The sequence below is a fragment of the Ctenocephalides felis genome, unplaced genomic scaffold (genome assembly GCF_003426905.1).
Source record: "Ctenocephalides felis isolate EL2017-DRISC unplaced genomic scaffold, ASM342690v1 CF-g0.4_SCAFFOLD_01604, whole genome shotgun sequence".
NCBI lineage: Eukaryota > Metazoa > Arthropoda > Insecta > Siphonaptera > Pulicidae > Ctenocephalides > Ctenocephalides felis.
In genome coordinates this window covers 46,579,214-46,601,648 of record NW_020537758.1, presented here as the reverse complement: position 1 = coordinate 46,601,648, position 22,435 = coordinate 46,579,214, and the positions used below count along the sequence as shown (strand labels likewise).

The 22,435-nt window shown below is 26.8% G+C and overlaps 1 protein-coding gene across 5 annotated transcripts in view; it reads left to right on the top strand.

The window, feature by feature from the left end:
- LOC113372530 (AMP deaminase 2-like) overlaps positions 1–22,435 on the top strand; it is a 34,629-nt gene that overhangs the window by 8,284 nt on the left and 3,910 nt on the right. For 2 of the 5 annotated variants that reach the window (XM_026612868.1, XM_026612871.1), the window contains exons 2-5: positions 19,605–19,761; positions 20,508–20,658; positions 20,857–21,043; positions 22,031–22,250. In XM_026612868.1, the coding sequence (XP_026468653.1) occupies positions 19,605–19,761; positions 20,508–20,658; positions 20,857–21,043; positions 22,031–22,250 (715 nt within the window). Of the gene's footprint in view, positions 1–778; positions 944–1,031; positions 1,055–9,408; positions 9,514–19,604; positions 19,762–20,507; positions 20,659–20,856; positions 21,044–22,030; positions 22,251–22,435 lie in introns of those variants that run through there. The other 3 variants (XM_026612867.1, XM_026612870.1, XM_026612869.1) reach the window with 3 other exon arrangements.

Genomic DNA, 22,435 nt, shown 5'->3' with positions numbered 1-22,435 from the left:
CGGAACTCGAGATACCCAGCCGTAAGCCTGTAATTTCTTGTATATTGACATCCTAACGTTGTCCTAAAACCTGCATATGGTATTGACTCTACCATATGTAGGTTTTGAGACAACTTCAGGGTGTCAATATACAAGTAATTACAGACTTACACCTGGGTATCTTGAATTCCGAGATTCTTATCTAATTTAAGTTTAAATGAAGACAAGTCTCGGATTTCCACCTTGTGTCCCGGGATTTAGATCTTTTGTCCCGGATTGTCCGGACAAAGGAAAGCCCGGATTTTTGAAAAGTATAAGTTAAAATTGAATCTTTGCAATTATTTGATAATATAATTACAACTATCTATCAGATATCTGAAAATAATATATACAGCAAGTAAAAATGCAACAATAAGTTATATATGAGAAAATTGTCGAATACAATATTAATATGTATTATAACATTAGAAAAAAAAAGAGTATGTTATCGAATAATAAAGTTCTTAATATTGAGTTCGCAATTCTGAATATAAAAACTGATTTTCTTAAAAAACTGTTCTCTTTTGTATTTAAATAATATTTATTATTTTAAAATCATATTTAAGTTAGCACATAAATGCCCCCTCCCCTTCACCCAACCGGTTTAGTTTTATTAAAAATTGCCGGTTGTCATTTTATATATTGCAGAATAAAAATAAAATTTAAAAAAAATTTAAAAAATATGGTCGCCTTAGTATTAAATTTGTTCAGTTTTGTCTTCTTATTAAATTTGAAAATAAACCTAAAAATCGACTATCAGCCATGTGTTCTCGCGGCGTCTTGAACGCGATCGACGACCCCGACGATGACCCGCAGCCGATGTCTCCCCTGGCGTCCAGCCTGCCGGCGCTGACGGTGGGGTCGCCCCTCAAGATCAGAATCGACCACCCCGGGATCAACCCATTCCTGATGGAGCCCCATACAGGTAGCCGAAACATCGGCAAAGATGTTTCGCATCAGGACACAAACAAAACACATACACAGATGGATTCGGGACAAGCACAAAAACACACTGAGGACGTGACAATTTCAATGAGTAAATAACAATATAATTGTTGTCGCTAACAAGACGGCTAGCAGACGTCCGTCAGACGCGCCTGATAAAAAATGCTTTGTGATAAAGTTTGATTCATGTGGGAAGAGAGCTGGTATTGAGATTTGGCTGGTATTGAAATTACTTATTATTAACTTCTTTTTAAAATCAGAAGTAATTATGCTCACTTGATGCTTCCAAATACATCACGTAAAAGTATGAGCAATATTGCTTTTTTCAAAGAAAAATCATTCGCTCAATTTAGTCGAGATTTTTTTTTTTTTTGTTACAATTTATTTTTGTTAATCAAGAATTTAGTCGAGATGCGTCCGAAAATTAAAATAATTGAGAGATTTGATTTGTGTATAATATTGATTCAAAATGAGTACCATTACACAAGGGATCCTTCAAGTATTACGTAAGCAGATTTATTGCAATTATTTACCCCCCTATCCCCCTTGTCAGCAAAAGTTAGCAAAGCTCTTACCCCCAACCCCCATGCTTAGGTAAACATTTTGCAATTAATGTATTGTTTTTTTAAATATTGTAATTATTAGGTTATAATTATAATTTTAAAAATAAGAAAATACGTTTAGGGTGTAGAGATTTTACTGATATGGTATTCAACATAGAGTAACAAAATTATTATAATCTTACGAACATAAAAAACTTATTTTAAATTTTTGGTACTGGCAAAGACAATGCAAGGTTGCCATTCGGTAAAAAAATAAAAATACTACATATGACGTAATCATCATCCAGACTCCCCTGCCCCCCCTTTGTCAATCCAAAATAAGCAAATCAACAATCCCCCTGCCCCCCTATAGTGCTTACGTAATATTTGAACGGTCACCAAGTGCATAAATTGTTTTCCGTTCCTTTCTCATGGTTTCAATTTTTTTATCACTTAACTTTTTTTCTGCGATCTGTTTATTCAAAAACATTAAGCAGAGTTTACTAATAATATATATGAGTAAATAATATAGATTTGAAATTAGTAGATGCAAATCATATAATATACAAATGAGATAGAGGGATAAGGGTTCTCAATTTTCATATATTTTAATTAAAATTTAATATTTCATATATTATAATGATTAGTAAGTTATTGATTTTATCACAGATTATTTCAAATTGAATTATACCAGAAACTTGGCATGAATCAAACTAAAGACATATTTATGTGTTATTCTATAACTGTGTAGTCATATTTGGCTGTTTCGTGTTTCTTTTTTAAATATTCATAATTGTGGTTGTTGCTTATTTTAATATTTACAACTAACATTTTTTCCAACCCTTATTTTAAGGAAACTCTTTGTCAGTAATATAAAATTTACTAATTTGTATAATAAACACAAGATTTTTTCATTTTTGATGGAGATTATAGATTATCTCTGAACAGACTGAACTTGCTTTATTTTAAAATAGGAGTTTAGTTTAAATTTAATGAAAATTGAGAATTTTGATAGTTAGGGTGGTTGACTATCTCGTATGATACTGCATGCGCATTTTTTCCTTAATTTTAGTAAATAAGATTTTATGCACTTTACGCCTCTGAATTCTGTATGTGCGTAATTAATAAAATATGTTTGTAATTAATTTACAAAAATGTGCTTTTATGAAATATTATTATATACATACATATTTGTTAAATATATGTGCATATACAAGTATAACAGACATTTATACTCGTATAGTTTTTGACTGTATAAATTTTGTCTTATAAGATTTATCTTAGTCATTCGTATCAGGACTTGCCTGTAGGTAAGCGGTTAAGAGTGACGGGACTTGTTTCAGAGGTCCCGGGTTCGATACCCACTTCGAGCCGTCAGGCAACAGTGACAACGATTTTTACTTGGAAATAGCAATATGTTTCCAAGTGAAAATAGCCCTCAGCCGGCATTGTTGCACCATACTTGCCCTATTACATAGATTGTAATAAAAATTTCTTATACAGAGACAACTGTTTGGGTTACCATCTAGAATAAAACAAACTTAGTTTGTAAGTTGTAAGATATTAATCACAACAGCTTATAAAACCTATAAGTTCTGATCGCTGTTCAAATAAAATTAAACTAGTTGGTTTGATATTTAGCCTTGAGGCAAATTACATGAACTTCCCGATATGTGTAAATAATCGACTTGATCAAAAAAATGTGTAAATAATATACTTCATCAATCCTACTTTAAAAAAAAAACGATAATAATTTTAGCAAAGTTTGACGAATTTTTAAAATTAAACTACTTGTTGTAAGGCCGTAATATTACAGTAAGTTCTATAAGACTATGATGTATATCGACAAAAAAAGTTCCATGAAAATCGGCTTAAATTTTTTTTTAACAGTTAATTACAAGAAAACGGCTCGGTAGATTTTCACCTAAAACTAATCAGTATCATTCCCAACCAATATCTTTCGAACAGTTTTTGATTTTTCAAAATCGGTTCGGTAGGATGAGCTTAAATGTGGACGAAAATTTAACACTTTTTTTCAACATTTAATTACAAGAAAACGGCTCGGTAGATTTTCACCTAAAATTAATCAGCATCATTCCCAAATGATATCTTTCGAACAGTTTTTGATTTTTCAAAATCGGTTCGGTAGGATGAGCTTAAATGTGGACGAAAATTTAACACTTTTTTTCAACAGTTAATTACAAGAAAACGGCTCGGTAGATTTTCACCTAAAATTAATCAGCATCATTCCCAAATGATATCTTTCGAATAGTTTTTGATTTTTCAAAATCGGTTCGGTAGGATGAGCTTAAATGTGGACGAAAATTTAACACTTTTTTTCAACAGTTAATTACAAGAAAACAGCTCGGTAGATTTTCACCTAAAATTAATCAGCATCATTCCCAAATGATATCTTTCGAACAGTTTTTGATTTTTCAAAATCGGTTCGGTAGGATGAGCTTAAATGTGGACGAAAATTTAGCACTTTTTTTCAACAGTTAATTACAAGAAAACGGCTCGGTAGATTTTCACCTAAAATTAATCAGCATCATTCCCAAATGATATCTTTCGAACAGTTTTTGATTTTTTAAAATCGGTTCGGTAGGATGAGCTTAAATGTGGACGAAAAGTTTAACACTTTTTTTCAAATTGCAAAGAAACGGCTTGGCAGATCGTCACACAAAACTGACAAACGAAAGTCCTCACCAAAATACATCAAATAGCTTTTAAATTTCTAAAATCGGCTCAGGCGTTTTTGAGAAAACGTCGATCAAATGTCTAGCTTTGACAAATGCCAAAAAAACAATACCAATTTTTGCAAACTTTGACGAATTTTTAAAGCTGAACCTGTTGTCGTAGGGCCGTAATATTTTAGTATGATCTAGAAGACTATGGTATCTACCGTCAAAATAATAATCATAAAAATCGTCGAAATTTTTTTTTTAAAAACTTTATTACAAGAAAACGGCCCGGCCGATCTCTACCAAAAACTAATCAGCACGATTCCCAACCAATATCTTTCGAACGGTTTTTGAATTTTCAAAATCGATTCATAACTGCGGGCTAAAACGTGGACGAAAGACTTTTCACTTCTCTGCTATTTACGAAGAAACGGCTCGGCCGATCGTCGCACAAAACTGACAAACAATAGTCCTCATCGAGATACATCGAATGGCTTTTAAATTTTTGAAATCGGTCCAGCCGTTTTTGAGAAAACGGCGATTTACGGCAAAAAATCTGTTGGTGCACACGCACACACACACACACACACACACACACACACACACACACACACATACTTTTTCCAAATTTGATCTCATTCGATTCAGAATGGCTTGAAACGTCGAGAAAACATAAAATTAGCGAATCGGATTTTTTGATGAAAACATAAACTTCTCCTTCGGGAAGTTAAAAAAAGTCATTCATATCAATTAATTTTTTAACGTATTCAATATTTGTCTAAATAAGTAAATTTTATTGCAAATACTGAAAAGTCATTCTTTACTTTTTTGCCTCGAATGAACATCCACTCAACTACCTGTGCATACGAGTGTCGCTCATAGACGACATTCATTCAACTGAATGTGCATACGAGTGTCGTCCATAGACGACATCCTTTCAACTATCTGTCCTTACGAGTGTCTTCCATAAACCTGTGTATACGGATGTCGTTCATGGACGGCAAGTTCTGTGCCGGTCTTTGCTTTAAGAAACAACGAGTTTCATAGTTAAACGAGATTCTAATTTTTATTGTAATTTTTAGTTTATTTGAAGCGATTTTTTTTTCATTTCAACACTTTTTTATTGATAATGATGGAAATATCTTAAAATCGCCTTTGTTCAGTGACACTACTAATGAATACGCTGTTCCGTACAGCAGCGACACTGTAAGAAAAAATTTCCATAATGGATAGTAATTAAAAATAATAATTTTTAAGCTTTGCTGATTCAAGTTGGTGATTAACTCAGCTCACGAACCTGCCCTAGGGCAGATCACCCATTATTATTAATATTAATCTATTGTCTATTAAGTCTATTAAGTCTACGGTCTACTAAGATTAGTTACTTTTGTGGATGCCTTTTAATACTCATTGTTTATTTTACAAAATTTGTTTAAAGAACTTATTCTATCACAGCATATTATGACATTGATTATCTAGGCCAATGTAATAACAGTATTATCAAATATATACCAATAAAAATAAATTCATAAATATTCATGTCCACATAGCCATAATATTATGATGCACTTTGCGATGTGTCTATTAGGCGATGAATGTTCGCGCATTTAGCCTTGTGGCGTTTTAATGCGTTTCAGATTTGGACCATACTCGACTTGGAAATGGAATCATTCCAAAAAATTTAAGTTTTTGCTGTATAATCATTAGAGCCACAAACGTGACCTTTTAATTATTCTAAACTCAAGTATTCAAAATGAATCTGCAAATAATGTAAAGAATTCTATACATCTTGATTAAAATATAGCGACGTATCAATTATTTAGAAAGTCCAACATAAAATTAGTTTTTCATCAAAATATTCAAAAATAATATCTTATTTAATATAAAAAAATTCAATTTAATTATTAATTGTTGGTTGAACGTGCTAATAAAAGTATACGATCATTACTTATAATATAGATGGAAAAATCTAAAAAAATACTTCAGTTATTTAACTCTATATAGAATAAAATTTGAAATAAAAATGATTTTTGTATCTGATTTTTTTTCAAACTCAAAAATTCAAGAAAATAAATAATCTTTCTAATAATGTAAAGAATTCTATACATTTTGATTAAAATATAGATAATGCATCAAATATTTGAAATTTTCAACCTAAAATTAATTTCTCAAAATAATAACTTATTTAATTCAAAAATTGCATTGGAATATAATTATTATTTAATAAGTCTAACATACTAATAAAAATATTAAGCAACTCTATAAAATAATTATTAATCATTAGTACATTTTAGAATAAAATTCAAACAGAAAAAGGTTTACTAATATTTTTTACTTAAGCTATATATATTTAACACAGTTAATAATCGAAATTTCAAAAACAGATTCAATATTTGTAACTAATGATTTTTTGTCGATGAATTTATATATTTTTTTAAATATTAACGTTAGTTAATATTTAACGTTACTAAAAATGATTTATTTTCTAAAATTGTTTGAATTTTAAGATATTGTTTCTAATGTAGAATGAATGGGAGCTATTTTTTATATACTTATGATATACCTATCTGAGTTCATGAGTTCATGTGAATATGAAAAATCAACAGAAAAATATAAGTTTATTTTCAAGGGATATTAATAATAAACCATAAGAATCCGTAAAATCAGTACACATTATATGTGAATATTAATTTCAACATAATAATATTAATATAATAATAATATTATATATATATATATATATATATATATATTATACCATTTTTTGTTTGTATTAAGTGTCTAAAAATCTTTATAGATTGAGGACCTTATTAATGAAGATTTGAATAAGTACTAAACTTGTATATCTTACTTATTTGAGACTCAAATAAGAAAGCAGTCATTTTTGTTGTTTTTGCATTTACTTCATATTATTTTACTCTTATTTATTCTATTATTTTATTTATATTGATATATTAATATAATTAATAGTCTAAACTCCAACATTGGATTTTATATTATATCTTTCCTCTGATAAACAAATCTTACATGCGATGATCAAATTCAATTTTGGCTTCTCGGTATATTATACTAAATGGTTTATGACTAATTTTTGTAATAAATATAGTTTTAATTATAAATTTGTTTCACCTTGAACATGCAATAAGGCTTCGTGAATCAGATATACGCTGATATGCACAAACAAGATTATGATCAGGTAATCCTATTTACTCTAAATTTGCACTGTGTATTAATTAAAAACAGAATATTCAATTAGGTATTGTTTTATATCAAAATGCGTACTTTCTGCAGTAATAATTATAATTGGAATATATCGGTTTTGAATTTGTTGATACAAAAATAATTAATATTGATATCTTTGGTGCATGCAAATACTGCTCAAATATGAAGCTCAGGATACATTCTTATTAATTTTATTTCATTTAAAACTTTTTTCACTAGAAAATTCGTACATTATTTACATTAATTTGCTATAAACACTTGAGTATGTTGATTTTTAGTTATTTGATAAAGAATGCTCATTTTTTAAGTCTTATAAGAAGTAATATAGAGAAAGAACTAGTTTTTGAAATATTTAACAAATTTAGCAACAAAATAAACTTTTATGTAAAAAGCATGAGAACATGAATAATATAATTTTTACATTATTTGCTGGTTCTCAATTAGTTGAATGATATAAGAGGAAAAACGTTAAAATAATTAAATGTAAAATATATATTTGTTCGTATATTTCACACGTTGTGCAAAATTGTGTTTGTAATTTTTATTTTTATTCAATTTTCTTAAATTTCATATGGCTGTTATTCAAATCTTTTTTGTTCAACGTACGTGATTTTTAATTGCAAAAAAAAAACTTTTTTTCATATAGGTAAAGTTAATTTATAGCTCGAAGCTTGAACTGAAGTTGATCTTGAAAAATCGTATTATTTTTAGATTTTTATTTTTTCACTCGAAAATTTTTAATACTAAATTGATCAAGTATTGCACCATTTTATAATCTTGATTAAATGCGCAAACTTTTGTTAAAACTTGCCAACACACTTGAGTACATTTTTTTTTAAAGGAGGGATTCTCAAAGTCGACCATTTTTAAAAATTTTAAATTTATAGTTTAACAAAAAGTCTTAATTCTTGAAAACTTGGATCAATTGTATTATTATTTTTCACGATGGTCCTAGAAGTGATATTCAGTAATCGAAAAATGGTCATAATTTCAACAAAGCTATAGGTTGCACTTAAAAGCTTATGATTTCTAAACAAAGAAAAAAATTTCTAAATTTTTTAGGACAATTGAGCTTGACGTTAAGTTTTGGGACACAAAAAATATTTTCAAACCTAGATTCAAAAAACATGGTTACTTTTGTTTAGAACATTATAGAACAATGAAAAAAACAAGGTAAATCAATCGAATTTATATATAAAAAAAGAGTGCGCGTAAGGTTCACACGCGATTGAAGTAAAACTTATTTGCTGCTGTACAAGATGGCATTTAAATGAGAATAAATGTCGTATAACTATTTTGAATAATGTTTATTATTAATATGGTAATGCTCGCAATATGGTATCTATGGCAATTTCCTTGTTGATATCGGTACGCATACAACTTTAACGCCGGTACGCATACAAGGACAGATCTCTATTCACATACGCGACGACTAATCACAATCGACCCCTATAGAAATGTTATCATCGAGAGCGAATGAGGAATCATTGGCACTAGACTCTTATCTTATCTAAATCTGACGTAACGCACTTCCGTAGCATTTATAAGGATTTACACTCTAGTCGCGCTTAAAGAAGTTTTACTTCAAAACATATTTAGTATGAAACTGCTTATTGTAATAAATATGCTCCAACATTCTATTACTTTGCTTAGCCTCAAAATACACTTGCTCAACTATTGCTTGAAATACTATTCTATCGATAAAAATTAATCATTACCATGTGGTCGTGGCCTAACTTTCCTTGATGGATGTATCATATCGAGTGGCTAGTACAGTGAGATGTTCAGTCTTTATCGAATTATCGTTCAGTAGCCACCAAGTACCGTACCAGTGCAGTCGTTTGTGATTTGAACAAATATACATATTATTTTATGTGATATCTATATTTATATTTTCTGAGACGCATTTGCCATCAATTAGTTATTTTCCTATGTGCTTTTTTGTTTACTTGTAGAATGTCGCATCGCATCTGTTTTGAATTACATTTCTAATTGCAACACGTGGACAGTTGATTTTTTAAATTTGTTAAAGGAAATTTGAAAACATATGAGTGATCCGACAGAACCTTTAGATATTAATAGATGGCTGAATGGGGAATCGCAAAGTGAGTTTAATATTTACTAATTAACTAATTATTAACATACATGTGGGATAATAAGATATAACAATCGATTCCGAGGTACTCTAGACTCAAAATCGTTCACTATTAATTGCTCTTTTATATGTTAGTAGGTACTTGTTATTTGATTAGGGATGTAATTAAGGGTGGATCAAATGACCAGCATTATTTTGACAAAAATTTCGTATGTATAGAATTGAGTAAATGAGATCCAAAAAATTATATTTACAGTAATGCAATAGATATTTCTTATACATTTCCCTAACATTGGTCATCACATTGTCCTTCCTTTAAACTTTTCCAAACAAGTTTTGGAAATTAAATTTAAAATTATATTTTCTAACTTAATATATTATGTGTGTGCGCGTGTGTGTGTGTGCGGATACAAATTTTCGTCGACGAGTTCGGCAACACGGTTGAAGCGATTTGAATAATTAGAAAAACAATCGATTCATATTGATAAGGAAACGTGCTGATTAGTTTTTGGCGAAGGCAGGTTCAGCCGTTCCGAATATACCGGGCAAAAAGGGCCAAAAACGGTAACTCAGTTTTTAGGAGAACGGAGCGTCCGATTTTAATAATTCAAATTCAAAAATTCTCTATGCCGCTGAAGCAGTGCGATGGCTTTGGAAAATAGTTCAAAATTTCCAAAATATTTCAAAATAAAAAAAAAACATTTTTTTGCCATAAGTTTTTTTTTGCAAAAATTCAATTTTCTCAAAATTTAAAATTTCTCAATAATTTAATTTTTTTAAATTTTAAAGAAAAAATTTATTATTTTGTAAAAAAAAAATAATTTTTGGTACGGGAAGTTTCAGCAATTTGCCTTAAGGCACGATGCCATGCGCCCCACTAGTTATTAATATATTTTACCTCAAATTTATCCGATACTTTTATCTAAAATTTAAAATAATATTAGTATTTTATATATATTTACTCAGTTACTTATACTAAACTATTCTCTAACCTTTTATATACTAATTATTTGTTGTAAATCATTTAAAATTTGTAATTTTTACTAATATTTTAATTAGACATGTAATTGATTATTTTAAGGCAGATTTTATATTGTGAATCACAGATAAATTTTATAGGAAGTTAAATTTTTATTCGGTACTTTAATCTTTATCTTGAATTTAAAAGAATTTCATTTCAAAGAACTTTATTTAACTTTACTTAAGTAAGAACGTATTGCGGATTTAATTAATTTTTTAAATTGTACCTTTATCTTGATTTTAAAAGAATATCAAATTTCTATTTATATTTTTTTAGATGTAAATTTATCACAGATTTATCTGGAATTGTTGTTTTAAACACAGCAAAACATCTTTCCTGCTAAATACAATTTTATCGGAAGCTAAATATTTATACAGTATTTTAATCTTGAATTTAATGCCATAAGCTTCAATTAGTATTTCTATATACTTTTAAAAACTATCATGAATTATTTTTATAAATCTTATACTAAACTATTCCCTGACCTTCTATTTACTAATTATTTGTTGTAAATCATATAAAATTAGTAATTTTTGATAATATTATTATTAGATATGTTATTTCTTCCACACATTTATTATATGGATGCAAGATAACTCATGTAAATATAGCTATTCTCTATCATTAATACTATATATGTATATTTGAGAAAAATTATTTATTCAACTAATATAATAATAATAAATGGTAGCCTGTCCGAAGGCAGGTCCATGGTGTGAGAGCTACCACCAATAAATTATTCCCTTACCCTTCACCCCATCACCACTATTCACCAGTATATAAAGGTTAGATGTTCAACAAACTATATTAATATTATATCATAAACGCTATACTGATATCGGTATAATTTAGTAGAGAATTTGAGTTTTAATTTTATTTCACTTCCATGATGTGTAGATTTTTTTATGAGCATTAGCATTATATAACACTATATACATATATATATATATTTATATATATATATATATATATAATATAAATATAACTAAATACGTCTATATATAATTTTATTTGACACAATATATGATCCATGCATAATCTGAAGTCAGAGGTCGTGAACTGAATAGATGGTCTCGTCGTATAAATACTTTGTATTACAAGTCGTAAATATACATTTATCGTTATTATTTCATTAACAATAATAAACTGAGATTATATTATAATTTAGATTTGTAAATTTGGTTAATTGCAAACTTAGTTAATATGACATCAATAAAATTAATGACTTGTTTTATAAATACCAGAGATACGGAATTTTCTAAAAAAGTTCATTTAATAACTATTTTTGAGAACTCTGTATAAAATTTACAAACTTAACATATTTAAAATCATTTAACTGAAGCAGAAATTAAACCATTAACATTTTATTATATTTCATTAACTTACCGTAGGGTAAGTTATAGTAATGGGCCAAAAGTCGAAAATGAAAATTTTTGCATATCCTTCTGTTTTAGAATATTAAGAACATTTTGGCATACCTCAGAAAAAATGGATGTGTGTATGTATGTGTGGTTACAATTTTTTGACGACGTTTTTGTGAGTACCGCTCAACCGATTTGAATGATTGTAATCCATTCCTACTGAAGGGGATTAGTGCAGATTAGTTCTTAGGAAAAGTCGGTTCATCCGTTTCCGACATACGAAGCAAATAGTGTTGAAAATGGAAACTTTTTTTTGCGAGAATTAGGCATCCGATTGGAATGATTCAAAAAACATACAATTTATAATGATGGGAAAAAGTGGTGTTTAGTTTTTAGCATAGGCAGGTGCAGCTATTTCGGAGATATAGAGCCGAATGTGCAAAAAATGGCAGTTTTTAAGAGAACTAAGCATCCGTTTTGAATGATTCGAAAAAGTTTCTGCTTGTGTTGATAAAATGATTGCTTTTGGAAAATAGGTTTTTTTTAATTTCAAAAAAAAAATGTTTTTTTTTCAATATCAAAAACAATTAGAATTTTAATTCTCATTTTAGATAAAGTTCTAACATACTTCAAATCAATAATTTTAACTTTGCAATTCAGTTTATATAATAATTCTTATGAATATTATTCAATGTAGTATTTAAAATAAAAATATTAAATAATAAATAATATATAAAATAATCCTCCGTCATTAAAAAAAATAAGTTTTGTTACAAGTATAAATATTTTCACGAAATTTTGTCAAACAAATTAGGAAAGGAATAATTCACTATTATTTTTAAATATTATTGGTACAAGTATTTTGTTCAAATAGATCCAATAATAATTGCTTACACTATTTACTTATCACTATTATATTTATTTCATTTTTATTTATGTTTTTATTGTTAAGTGTTATGAGTTTATCTTTACATTTTGCACAATGAACAACGTTAATAACAATAACGCGACATATTTTTTTGTAAAACTATTATGTCCGAATCGATGCATTAAAATAATTACTTATTCATTATATAACATATTAGTCAACGTTTCAATTAGTTCTATAATTTAATAATAAATTTCTTACAATAATTTCTTGAGCATGTAGCATTCATATGTGAGATGGATTCAAGCGTTATGTAAAGTTGAAATTTGTTATAATCTTTATTTTGTAATTTTTTAAATTATTTATTCTATATGAGTATTATATACAATATTAATACTGTAGTTTATATCTCTATTAGTTAATTTTATGGGTTCTTAATCCCTGTTTTCAATAGTGAAAGAAAAGTATGCATATGGGCTCGTCTCTCATACTGGTTTATTGGACCGGTATTGTTCGGAATTAAAAGAATTTAGAGCGGCTTTACACCGGCATTCTTCTCAAAGAATCACGTATTTCATTCAAATTATAGAGATTAAGATCGTTTCAGTTCTATTCTTATTCAAAATGTTTGGAAATATGATAAATATAAAGATGGAAGCATTTGAAGTTACCTTATTTTCTTTGTAATTGGTCAAATGGTCTATTGTGGCGAAGAATCAGATTGAAATTTAAAACTTGCCTATAACCTTTGTATGTACTTTTGTGTGCACAAGTTCATAATTTGTAGATAAAAGCACGAGGAAAATTATTTTTTATAATTGCATATAATACTTCTTTGTATTATATATAAAGATATAAATCATAAATAACTATTAATTTTATTTTATATATTCATCAGTGCTTCATTAAAAAAGCAGTTACATTCATTATAATTTATTACTTGTTATATAATAATTATTGTATATCTATGAGATTGTACGTTTTTTTAACTTAAAATTTTGGTCACCATATATTTCTTAATTGGATACTATTTGAACTACCTCTTTTTTCCTATTTGATTCCAAACCTTGGCAACAATATTTCTTATTGGATTCTTAGTTTTTTTCATATTAACAAAAATATCTTTTTGTTTTAAAATATAATTTTGATATATATATATATATATATATATATATATATATATATATAAAATATATATCGCTATTTAGTATTTCGTACCGAATAATATCAAATTAGACTATTTTGCTTTCAAAATGTTTAAGTTCGCTATAATTTAATATGTTCACTATAACACATGTTATTACAATTACAGTAAATACTATTTAGTACTAAATGGTATATTTAATGATTACCTAATGATAATAATTGATTACCTAATGATAATAATGATAATAATTTTGATAAAATATTTAGCACTTATTTTTAAATAATATCGATACAAGTATTCCTTGGCCAAATTTTCCACAGAATATCATACTTTCATACCATCATTAAGGATCGATTTTGAGAAACTTTTTGATTTAATAAAATGCTTAATCAATCTAAAATTTACTTAATGGTGATTGGTGATTATTAAGGAAATTTTACCCAAAAAAATACATATCATTTGGCGGCATTTTAAAAACATTATAAATATGCATGTATTTATTGATAATCTATGGAAAATTTAGTATATCAAATATAGAGATCTTATCCACTTAAAAAATATTTCAGATATCAGTAAAAATACATCTCATCTGTTTTTTTCAAAGATATATTTAGTCATGCAAAAATCTAATCTGGATAAAAGCTATTTTTTTAAAATACATATGAAATATTGGATTTTTAGAAAACCAAATAGTTTAAAATAATAATACTGAATTTCTAATATTTTGACTATTTTTATAATTTTCCAAAGTAGATAATTTTGCCCTAGAACAGAAATTTTTATTATTAATAGAGTTGAATGCTCCTTTACTTTATTAAAGAATAGATAGTAGATTTCACTCTTTCAGTATATTATTTGGTAAATTCAAACAATATATCAAACGATTAGATATTATAAAAAATTTAATCTTCTAGATCGATTTTATTTAAAAATCTACCATGTTTATTTATCTTATTTGAAAAATAAACTAATTAGTACTATAAAGGTTTAATTAAGTTCGACTGCACTATATTCCTTTGTTTAAATCTCATTGTTTGTAAACACAAAGCTCTGCTCTTTATCCTTATTTTATCTGCAAGCGTTTTTGTTTTATCTATTCTATACTATCTTAGTGTATTATTTTTCTTCATTTCTCATAATAATATGTTGACAATTTTTCATTTCTAATCTATTTTTGTTTAGATGTATGTGATACAAGATATCTTATAGCAAACAATTTGCTGACCTATATGTTGATAGCAACGGAACTTTACTGACACAGTAAAACATTATAAAGTGTACATTTACTTTAGAAAAGTTGAATTTATCATATTACTGGCCTTAATTAGTCATATATAATTAAAATTAAATATAAAACAGAAGTTTTGATTGATAAAAACATTGAATTTTAAAGATCTCTAGAAAGCATAGGATGATTATTTTATTCTTTCCCTTTTTGTAAAATCATTTCTCATAGCATTCATTAATATTTTTGCAGTTTTAAATATGAGATAAGCAATCACTTATAAATATAAAAATAAATATATTAACATACATATGAAAATAAATATATATTTAAATATAAATATAAATATTTAAATATAAATATAAATATAATATACTAAAAATAGTTTACTAAAATTATTGATTGCCTATCATAAATAATACAGTATTTAATTTGTAAAAATAAATTTTAATCATTGCTGCATAGTTAACAAAAATATATTATTCTAATAAAAACATATAGCTCCGTATTTTCGAAACGGCTAGACCTGCTTTCATCAAAATCTAGTCAGCACGCCTCCTTATCAATAGGAATAGAATGTTTTTTGAATTATTCAAATCGGTTGATCGCTGTTCTCGAAATCGTCGACGAAAATTTGTATCCGCACACATACACATACATCATTTTTTTTAAGGTGTGCCAAAATATTCAGAAACCTTTGAAACGTAAAGATATATAAAAATTTTCATTTCGATTTTTTGCGATTACTATAACTTACCCTACGGGATGTTAAAAATAGAATATTATTGGATAAATAGAAGATCATAAATATTTATACTTTTGAGTCTTTCAATCGTAGTTGTTTAGTCTATCAGTAGCCTGTTCATAGAATAAATTTTTAATAAACATATACATATGCACATACATATAAATATACATATAAATATACTTAAACATATACATAAACATATTCATATAAATAATTTAAACTTTATTTGTACAATGGATTCAAATTAGAATTTATACCAAGAAAGACTTAACTTCCATGTGCTATATAGTGTTCAAAAAATAATTCAGCTATTTTATAATCATTGGACCAAAATTTCATGTATAAACATGTCTTGCATTAAAGTATTTTTGTTTTCTAATAAATAATCCATTAATTCATGTTATTTTATTAGCTCTTACTTAAATTACATCACCGAGTACAAATTGATGCAGTTACGAGCTTTTCCTAGAATTAAATTGAATACTCTGAACTGAATAAACTATTATATGAATTATTTAGTGTAGGGGGATAAGTTATAATGATACTGGATTTTTTTTAAAAAAAATTTATACTTTTTGGTATATCATTATAACTTTTTACTCACTTTCATGTCTGATAACTATCAATTTCATAAATATTCTATATATTCAATATTATAAAAACCACAAATTGCAATGTTCGCATTTCAAAACGACACTTGTAAATTTTTCAGAATAATGATACAATGATATGTTCTACAATGAGGGTTGAAAATATATTTTTGTTTTTCATAAATTTGTAAGAATAATATGTACTTGTAGAACCTCCAACCAGCTTAATATTCTCTAACTTACTCATTCATAACTTAAAATGCTCAATATTAAATAAACTTATTCGGGTATTAGTTCTTAGTCGTACCATTTTTTATTTATTTTAATTTGATATATCAATTAAGTAGTCGTTGCATCTAAATAAAGTTTTATATAATTATCAGTTGTATTGGTAATTTATATAAAATTATAAATAGTTCTGTTTTTGCATCCTTATCTCTATATATGAATTAAGTTACATCATATTGCATCATTTTTCCACTATAAAAATTCTTGGGATAGTATTTCTAATTTTAGAATGACAACATGACATCAATGGCGTGATAATAGCTTCAAATATTTGTCCAGTAAATTAGAAACAAATTAGTAGTTGATTAGGAAGATTTTCGTACATTTTTATTTAATTTTAAAATTTGTTCACTCTCATTACAAAATGAGTCAATGAACTAACAGTTTTCGATTTTAAAGGAGTTACTACATGGTCTACATTTGCTCATCTCCTTTTATATTTTGAATCATAAAATGATTTTTTTTTCAAATCATATAAATCCAAGCCAAATATTTATTTGTGACAATATTTTAAATTTGATGAAAGTTATTTTGGTACTTTTGAATATGTTAGTATCTACTATTGATGTTCTTAATAATAATAAATAGTAGTTTGTCCAAAGGCAGGTTCATGGTGTGGGAGCACCACAAATCAATGATTAGATTTTCTTTCCTTGTTTATTATGCCTATTTTATTACTATTAATACTTTTTATTTTTATACATTTTTTTTCACACTTTTTGGACTTGTGCTACCATACCTCTTGGTCTTGTTCTTGATGTTTATAGCTAATTTTATGTTTATTTAAATTTTTGGTTATTTTTTTATTTATAATATTTTGAAATATTCAGAGAAAAATGAATGATGAAATCATGATGAAAAAGATCTTTTATAATCTTAATTAAAATTCCCACCTGATAGTCTTCAAAAAAGCTTGTCAAAGTCTGCTTTATAATAGTACCTTGCTACTAATTGTTCAGTAACTAGGCTAATCAATTAATAGCTATCAATTTAATTCGATGATCTGTAAAAAAGCATTTAAGTGTTTTCAAATTGATATATCTTTAAATAATTGCTCAATTATTCTGAATAACGGCATTAGTTTGAAAGAAGTGCATTGCGTGCCATCGAGCATTAAATATAATTTGTAACGATCTTTGTAGCTGTCTTGAGAATTTCATGTTGTTTGGAACTATTCCTATATTGATTATATCTTGAGGTGAAAATCAATTAACCTATAAATTTTAAGACTCAGGTTTTTGCCTAATAACTTTAAATGAATTTTGCTGTTAGTAGAAATCGAGCTTTTCATCTATTTAATCGACTTTTGTGCAACTTCCTCTTCAAGTCTAAAGGTGAAATTCGAAGTTTAAAAATTAGAACTTTAGCCAAGGTGCATTTGGAAATATTCTTCATTCCAAGTTGTTTTGATAATAACAATAACTTCTTATCGAAGACAAGTTTAAAAGATTAATTGCCAATTTATAAAAATACATTTTGCTTAAAATAAACAGTCTTTATGTATTATACACATTGTACTGGCTTTGTACTCTCTATATTTGTTATCAAATACAATTTTTATTATTTTTTTTATTCTATTTTTATAAAATATAATGTTGGTTTTACTGTGTGTAATTTTCATATAATACATAATATTTTAATTTTTCATAGATGAATATTAGCACCTTTATGCCTCGATGCAGAAATGTTTTTAATGAATAAATATATATGTATTGTAATAAATAATTATGTCATGATTTTATATTAACATTTTATTAAATTATTTATTCTTGTATGCTAAGAAAAAATATCTCATGAATGCATTTTCAAGACTGAATGCAGTAATGAATGGCATGCATATTTATATTTAAACTTTCACTTTTATTATTGTTTGTATTTATATATGTATATCTATAATATTATTCTATATATAATAATAAAAATTATATATAGAATAATATTTAAAAACGTTTCCAGATTTTTTTATAATGTTATATCCCAAATTAACCGAAATATTATTTTTTGCTTATGAAATAACAGATCCAATATTATTTTTATGCTGTAAATAGTCTGATGATTTAAGTGTTTTTATTTATTTCATAATGTTTACAAGATGTGTATTTAATTTTTTTTTATTGCTTTTATATGTACTGTGTGTGACAAAATAACACTATACAATTCTTATCAATTATTAACTACACATTCTTATACATTAATTAGATTACTAATTATATATTTAATTTTGTAGTTTTACGCGTTTTTGTTATACTAATTAAGAAAACAATCATAGTGCAATTAAACAATCATTAATACCATAAATAAGGAAATTAATACATTGTTAAAATATTTATCAGTGATGTAATAATAATACTATATGAATTTAAAAATAATCCCAAATAATAGATTAATTTTAGCCAAATATTGATTATAATTTAAAAAGAATCATAATTTTAGTATGAAGTAATAGGAGAAGCTTTTATTGTTTAATTACCGAAGAATGAATAATTTGTTATTCATATATCTACTTGATTTTGATTACAATATAAATAACACATTAATTATATGTTAATTATTATTATTTTTTTAAATCTTGATATGGAATTCAAGAAGTTTATATTTTATTTTTTGATACTAATATATTATATATTAAATTTTATGAATTTACATTAGATTTTAAAATATCATATTTTTTTCACTGTAAATACAAAATACTCAATATATCATAAACTTTTAATTATAAATTAATTTTGGTATATACACATATATTTTATACAAATATTTTTATACGAATATTTTATCAAGTATTGCTGCAAAATATTATATTCCATAATATTATTAATATTATTAATTTTTAATATTTATTTATTACCTAAGGATGCGAAAGCCCAATGTTTCTGGCTCAGGGAGTGAGCTTTACAGTCCCAGATGAATCTGATCTTCCAAATGAAATTTCGGCACCTTATGAAGTACCCCAATTTCCCATTGAACAGATCGAGAAAAAATTGGCAATTCAACGGCAGTTAAATGTCAAGTGAGTCACTAAATTATTTGAAGGAATGATTTTGACTCCTAATTAGATTATTAGATCGTTGGTGCTAAAAAATATTTACTTCATGGATAAAAAGCTCATTAACTAATACTTAATAACGTTATAATAAATGTTTTTGAGTTCATCTGTTTTCTATTGTTTTTTTTTAAATTTTCTGTCATCGCTTTATTAATAATATAAAATTAATAATAACAAAAAGTGTTCTATCTGAAGTATCATTGAAGTAAAAAAACACTATTCAACCTCATATATATGCTTCAAACATTTTGTTGAATTCTGGAGATTTTTTTTTAATTCTGTCTAGTTAAGAACTGCTTTCTCTCATTTTCAGCTTTTCACTTTTGTAATTATTTTTGATCGATTTTTTTCTATCCTTACAAAAATATATTGAAAAACGTTCTTATTAATTTTTTGCTAAAGTAGAGTTTCAACTTACCAGTCAAGGTAAATTGAACACAAATTGTTTAAAATTATTATGCTTATTGTAAGCTCAAATTTTTCTTCTATTTCATTACTTGCATGGCGATAATATAAATGCACTTTATTTCCCATTATCTATATAAAAGTGTTAGACAAAAATGAAAAATAATTCAATAGCAAAATGGAGTAGATGGCACAGCGTTTCCAAAATTTGTCCATGACTATATTACATCTTAACCAAGAATAAGACTATGTTTTTAGTAATCTTAAAATTCAAGTTATGAATAACTTCTTTTATTATTTTTTAGGGCAGCCAAAGAAATTGAGGACAGGCGTTCCCAATATGAACCCTCTTTGGGCGCCGCCGTAGATGATCACGATGATTCCTTCCAATTGGAGGAACATGACTTTGTTCCTCACTTTCAAAGAGTGTCCATAAGTGGAGAAGACACCAGTGGGGTAAGTTGATGATAATTCATATTTATGAAGTAATCCACAAAAATCCAAATTAAACGAATCCACAAAAATAATAATTGATCTTCATGAATGAGTTCCCAAACCCACATTCTTTTGCTGGAAAAATGGACGTATGTGTGTGCATGTGAAGTATGTACGTTCTGATATATTGTTTTTAAATTTGATTTGGTTTACTTATAGGTTCCTTTAGAAGATTTGCAACAAGCATCGAATCTTCTGATTCGTGCTCTTCACATACGAGAATGTTACATGGCCAACTCGAGGCAGAGTTTTCCTTCAATGACATCCCGTTTCCTCAGATCAGTTTCTACCGGAACTCCAAAACACAAGGCGGATATTAAACATGGAGATCGGAAGACTATTGAAGGTACAAATTATAAAAATTATTTTTGATTGAAATTCATATTTTGGTTTCTGAATTTTTCCAATGATCGATAACCAACTTCCTAGTTGACCATCCTACTTTACATTCCTTAATTTTCAATTTCCTATATCAATTCCAAACTTTTTTTTAATATTATCGATACTGATGAAAGTTAATAGCTATTAATGTTTTTTTCATAAAAATAATGAAATTTTTTATCATAAGCTAGTATAACAATCACATATTTACATCCATCCATACTCATATGGAGCATCTATATGGATTTGTACATGTACAATTTTATTAACTGTTTTCGTATATGCTTCTGATATTTATAAAAATTCATTCAGGCTTTCATAGTAGAACTTAGTATGTAATAGTTATTAAATAAAAAATATAAATTCCTTATTCCTTCCTGTCCTTTATCCCAGAGTCTGCTTCTAGAACAACGAATAATATTACTGATTCCTACATCATTCATGAAGCAGAAAGTATTGCAGAAATTGAAGATATGTTGAAAGGTATATGTTATATACTTAATATAAGTTCAAATCTTCTTAACATTTCAGCACGAAATAAAATGCTAAATAATTTGGTAATGTGTCTTTACCCTGTGTCCAATTTTGAAAAAGTTTCAAGAAAATTTTGCTAATTGTTATTCTGAATTTTAGCATTGTTTGGCTATGTACCAAATAATATATATAAACATCCTTAGCTTATATAGTAGATAAATTATTCCTCGTAAAAATTCAAATTAAAGTACTTTTTTTAGCAAGTATCAATTGCAAGTACCAGATATATCTCAATTTTTAAGCAATGGATTGGAGAAAATTAAATTTTGATCTAATCTCTAGTTGAATCTCTAGTTTATCAAAATCATGTCCCTAAAAACTATTGAATTTAAATTTATATTCCAAGGTCCTTTTAGCAATTTTGTTTCAACTATTTAAATTTTATTCTATATTTTATAAACAATTTACCTTTATATAGATCACCCCGTTCATCCTCCTGCCAGCAGAGGCGATCCATGGGAGTGTGAGTTTCCTCCTGCAAAAAATTACGTTTTTAAACCAGATCATGGTGTGTTTACGGTTTATGCTAACCAGGAAGATGCTGACAACAATGTGCCTCTACCATACACATACCCAAAACTTGATGTTTTTATAGCTGATATGATCATGATGTGTGCGATGATTGCTGATGGACCATTGTGAGTTAATAACATTTCTGTAAAAATATACATATTGAAGTTATATGAAATTAACAAAACTGAATTAGATGTTGTAGAAATTATCTTAAAATAATTAAAAGAAAGAGAATATTCTAAGTAGTAACAAACTCAATATTTAAATATTAAAGGCTATTAGTTTTGGATCGCGCTATAATGTAGACCAT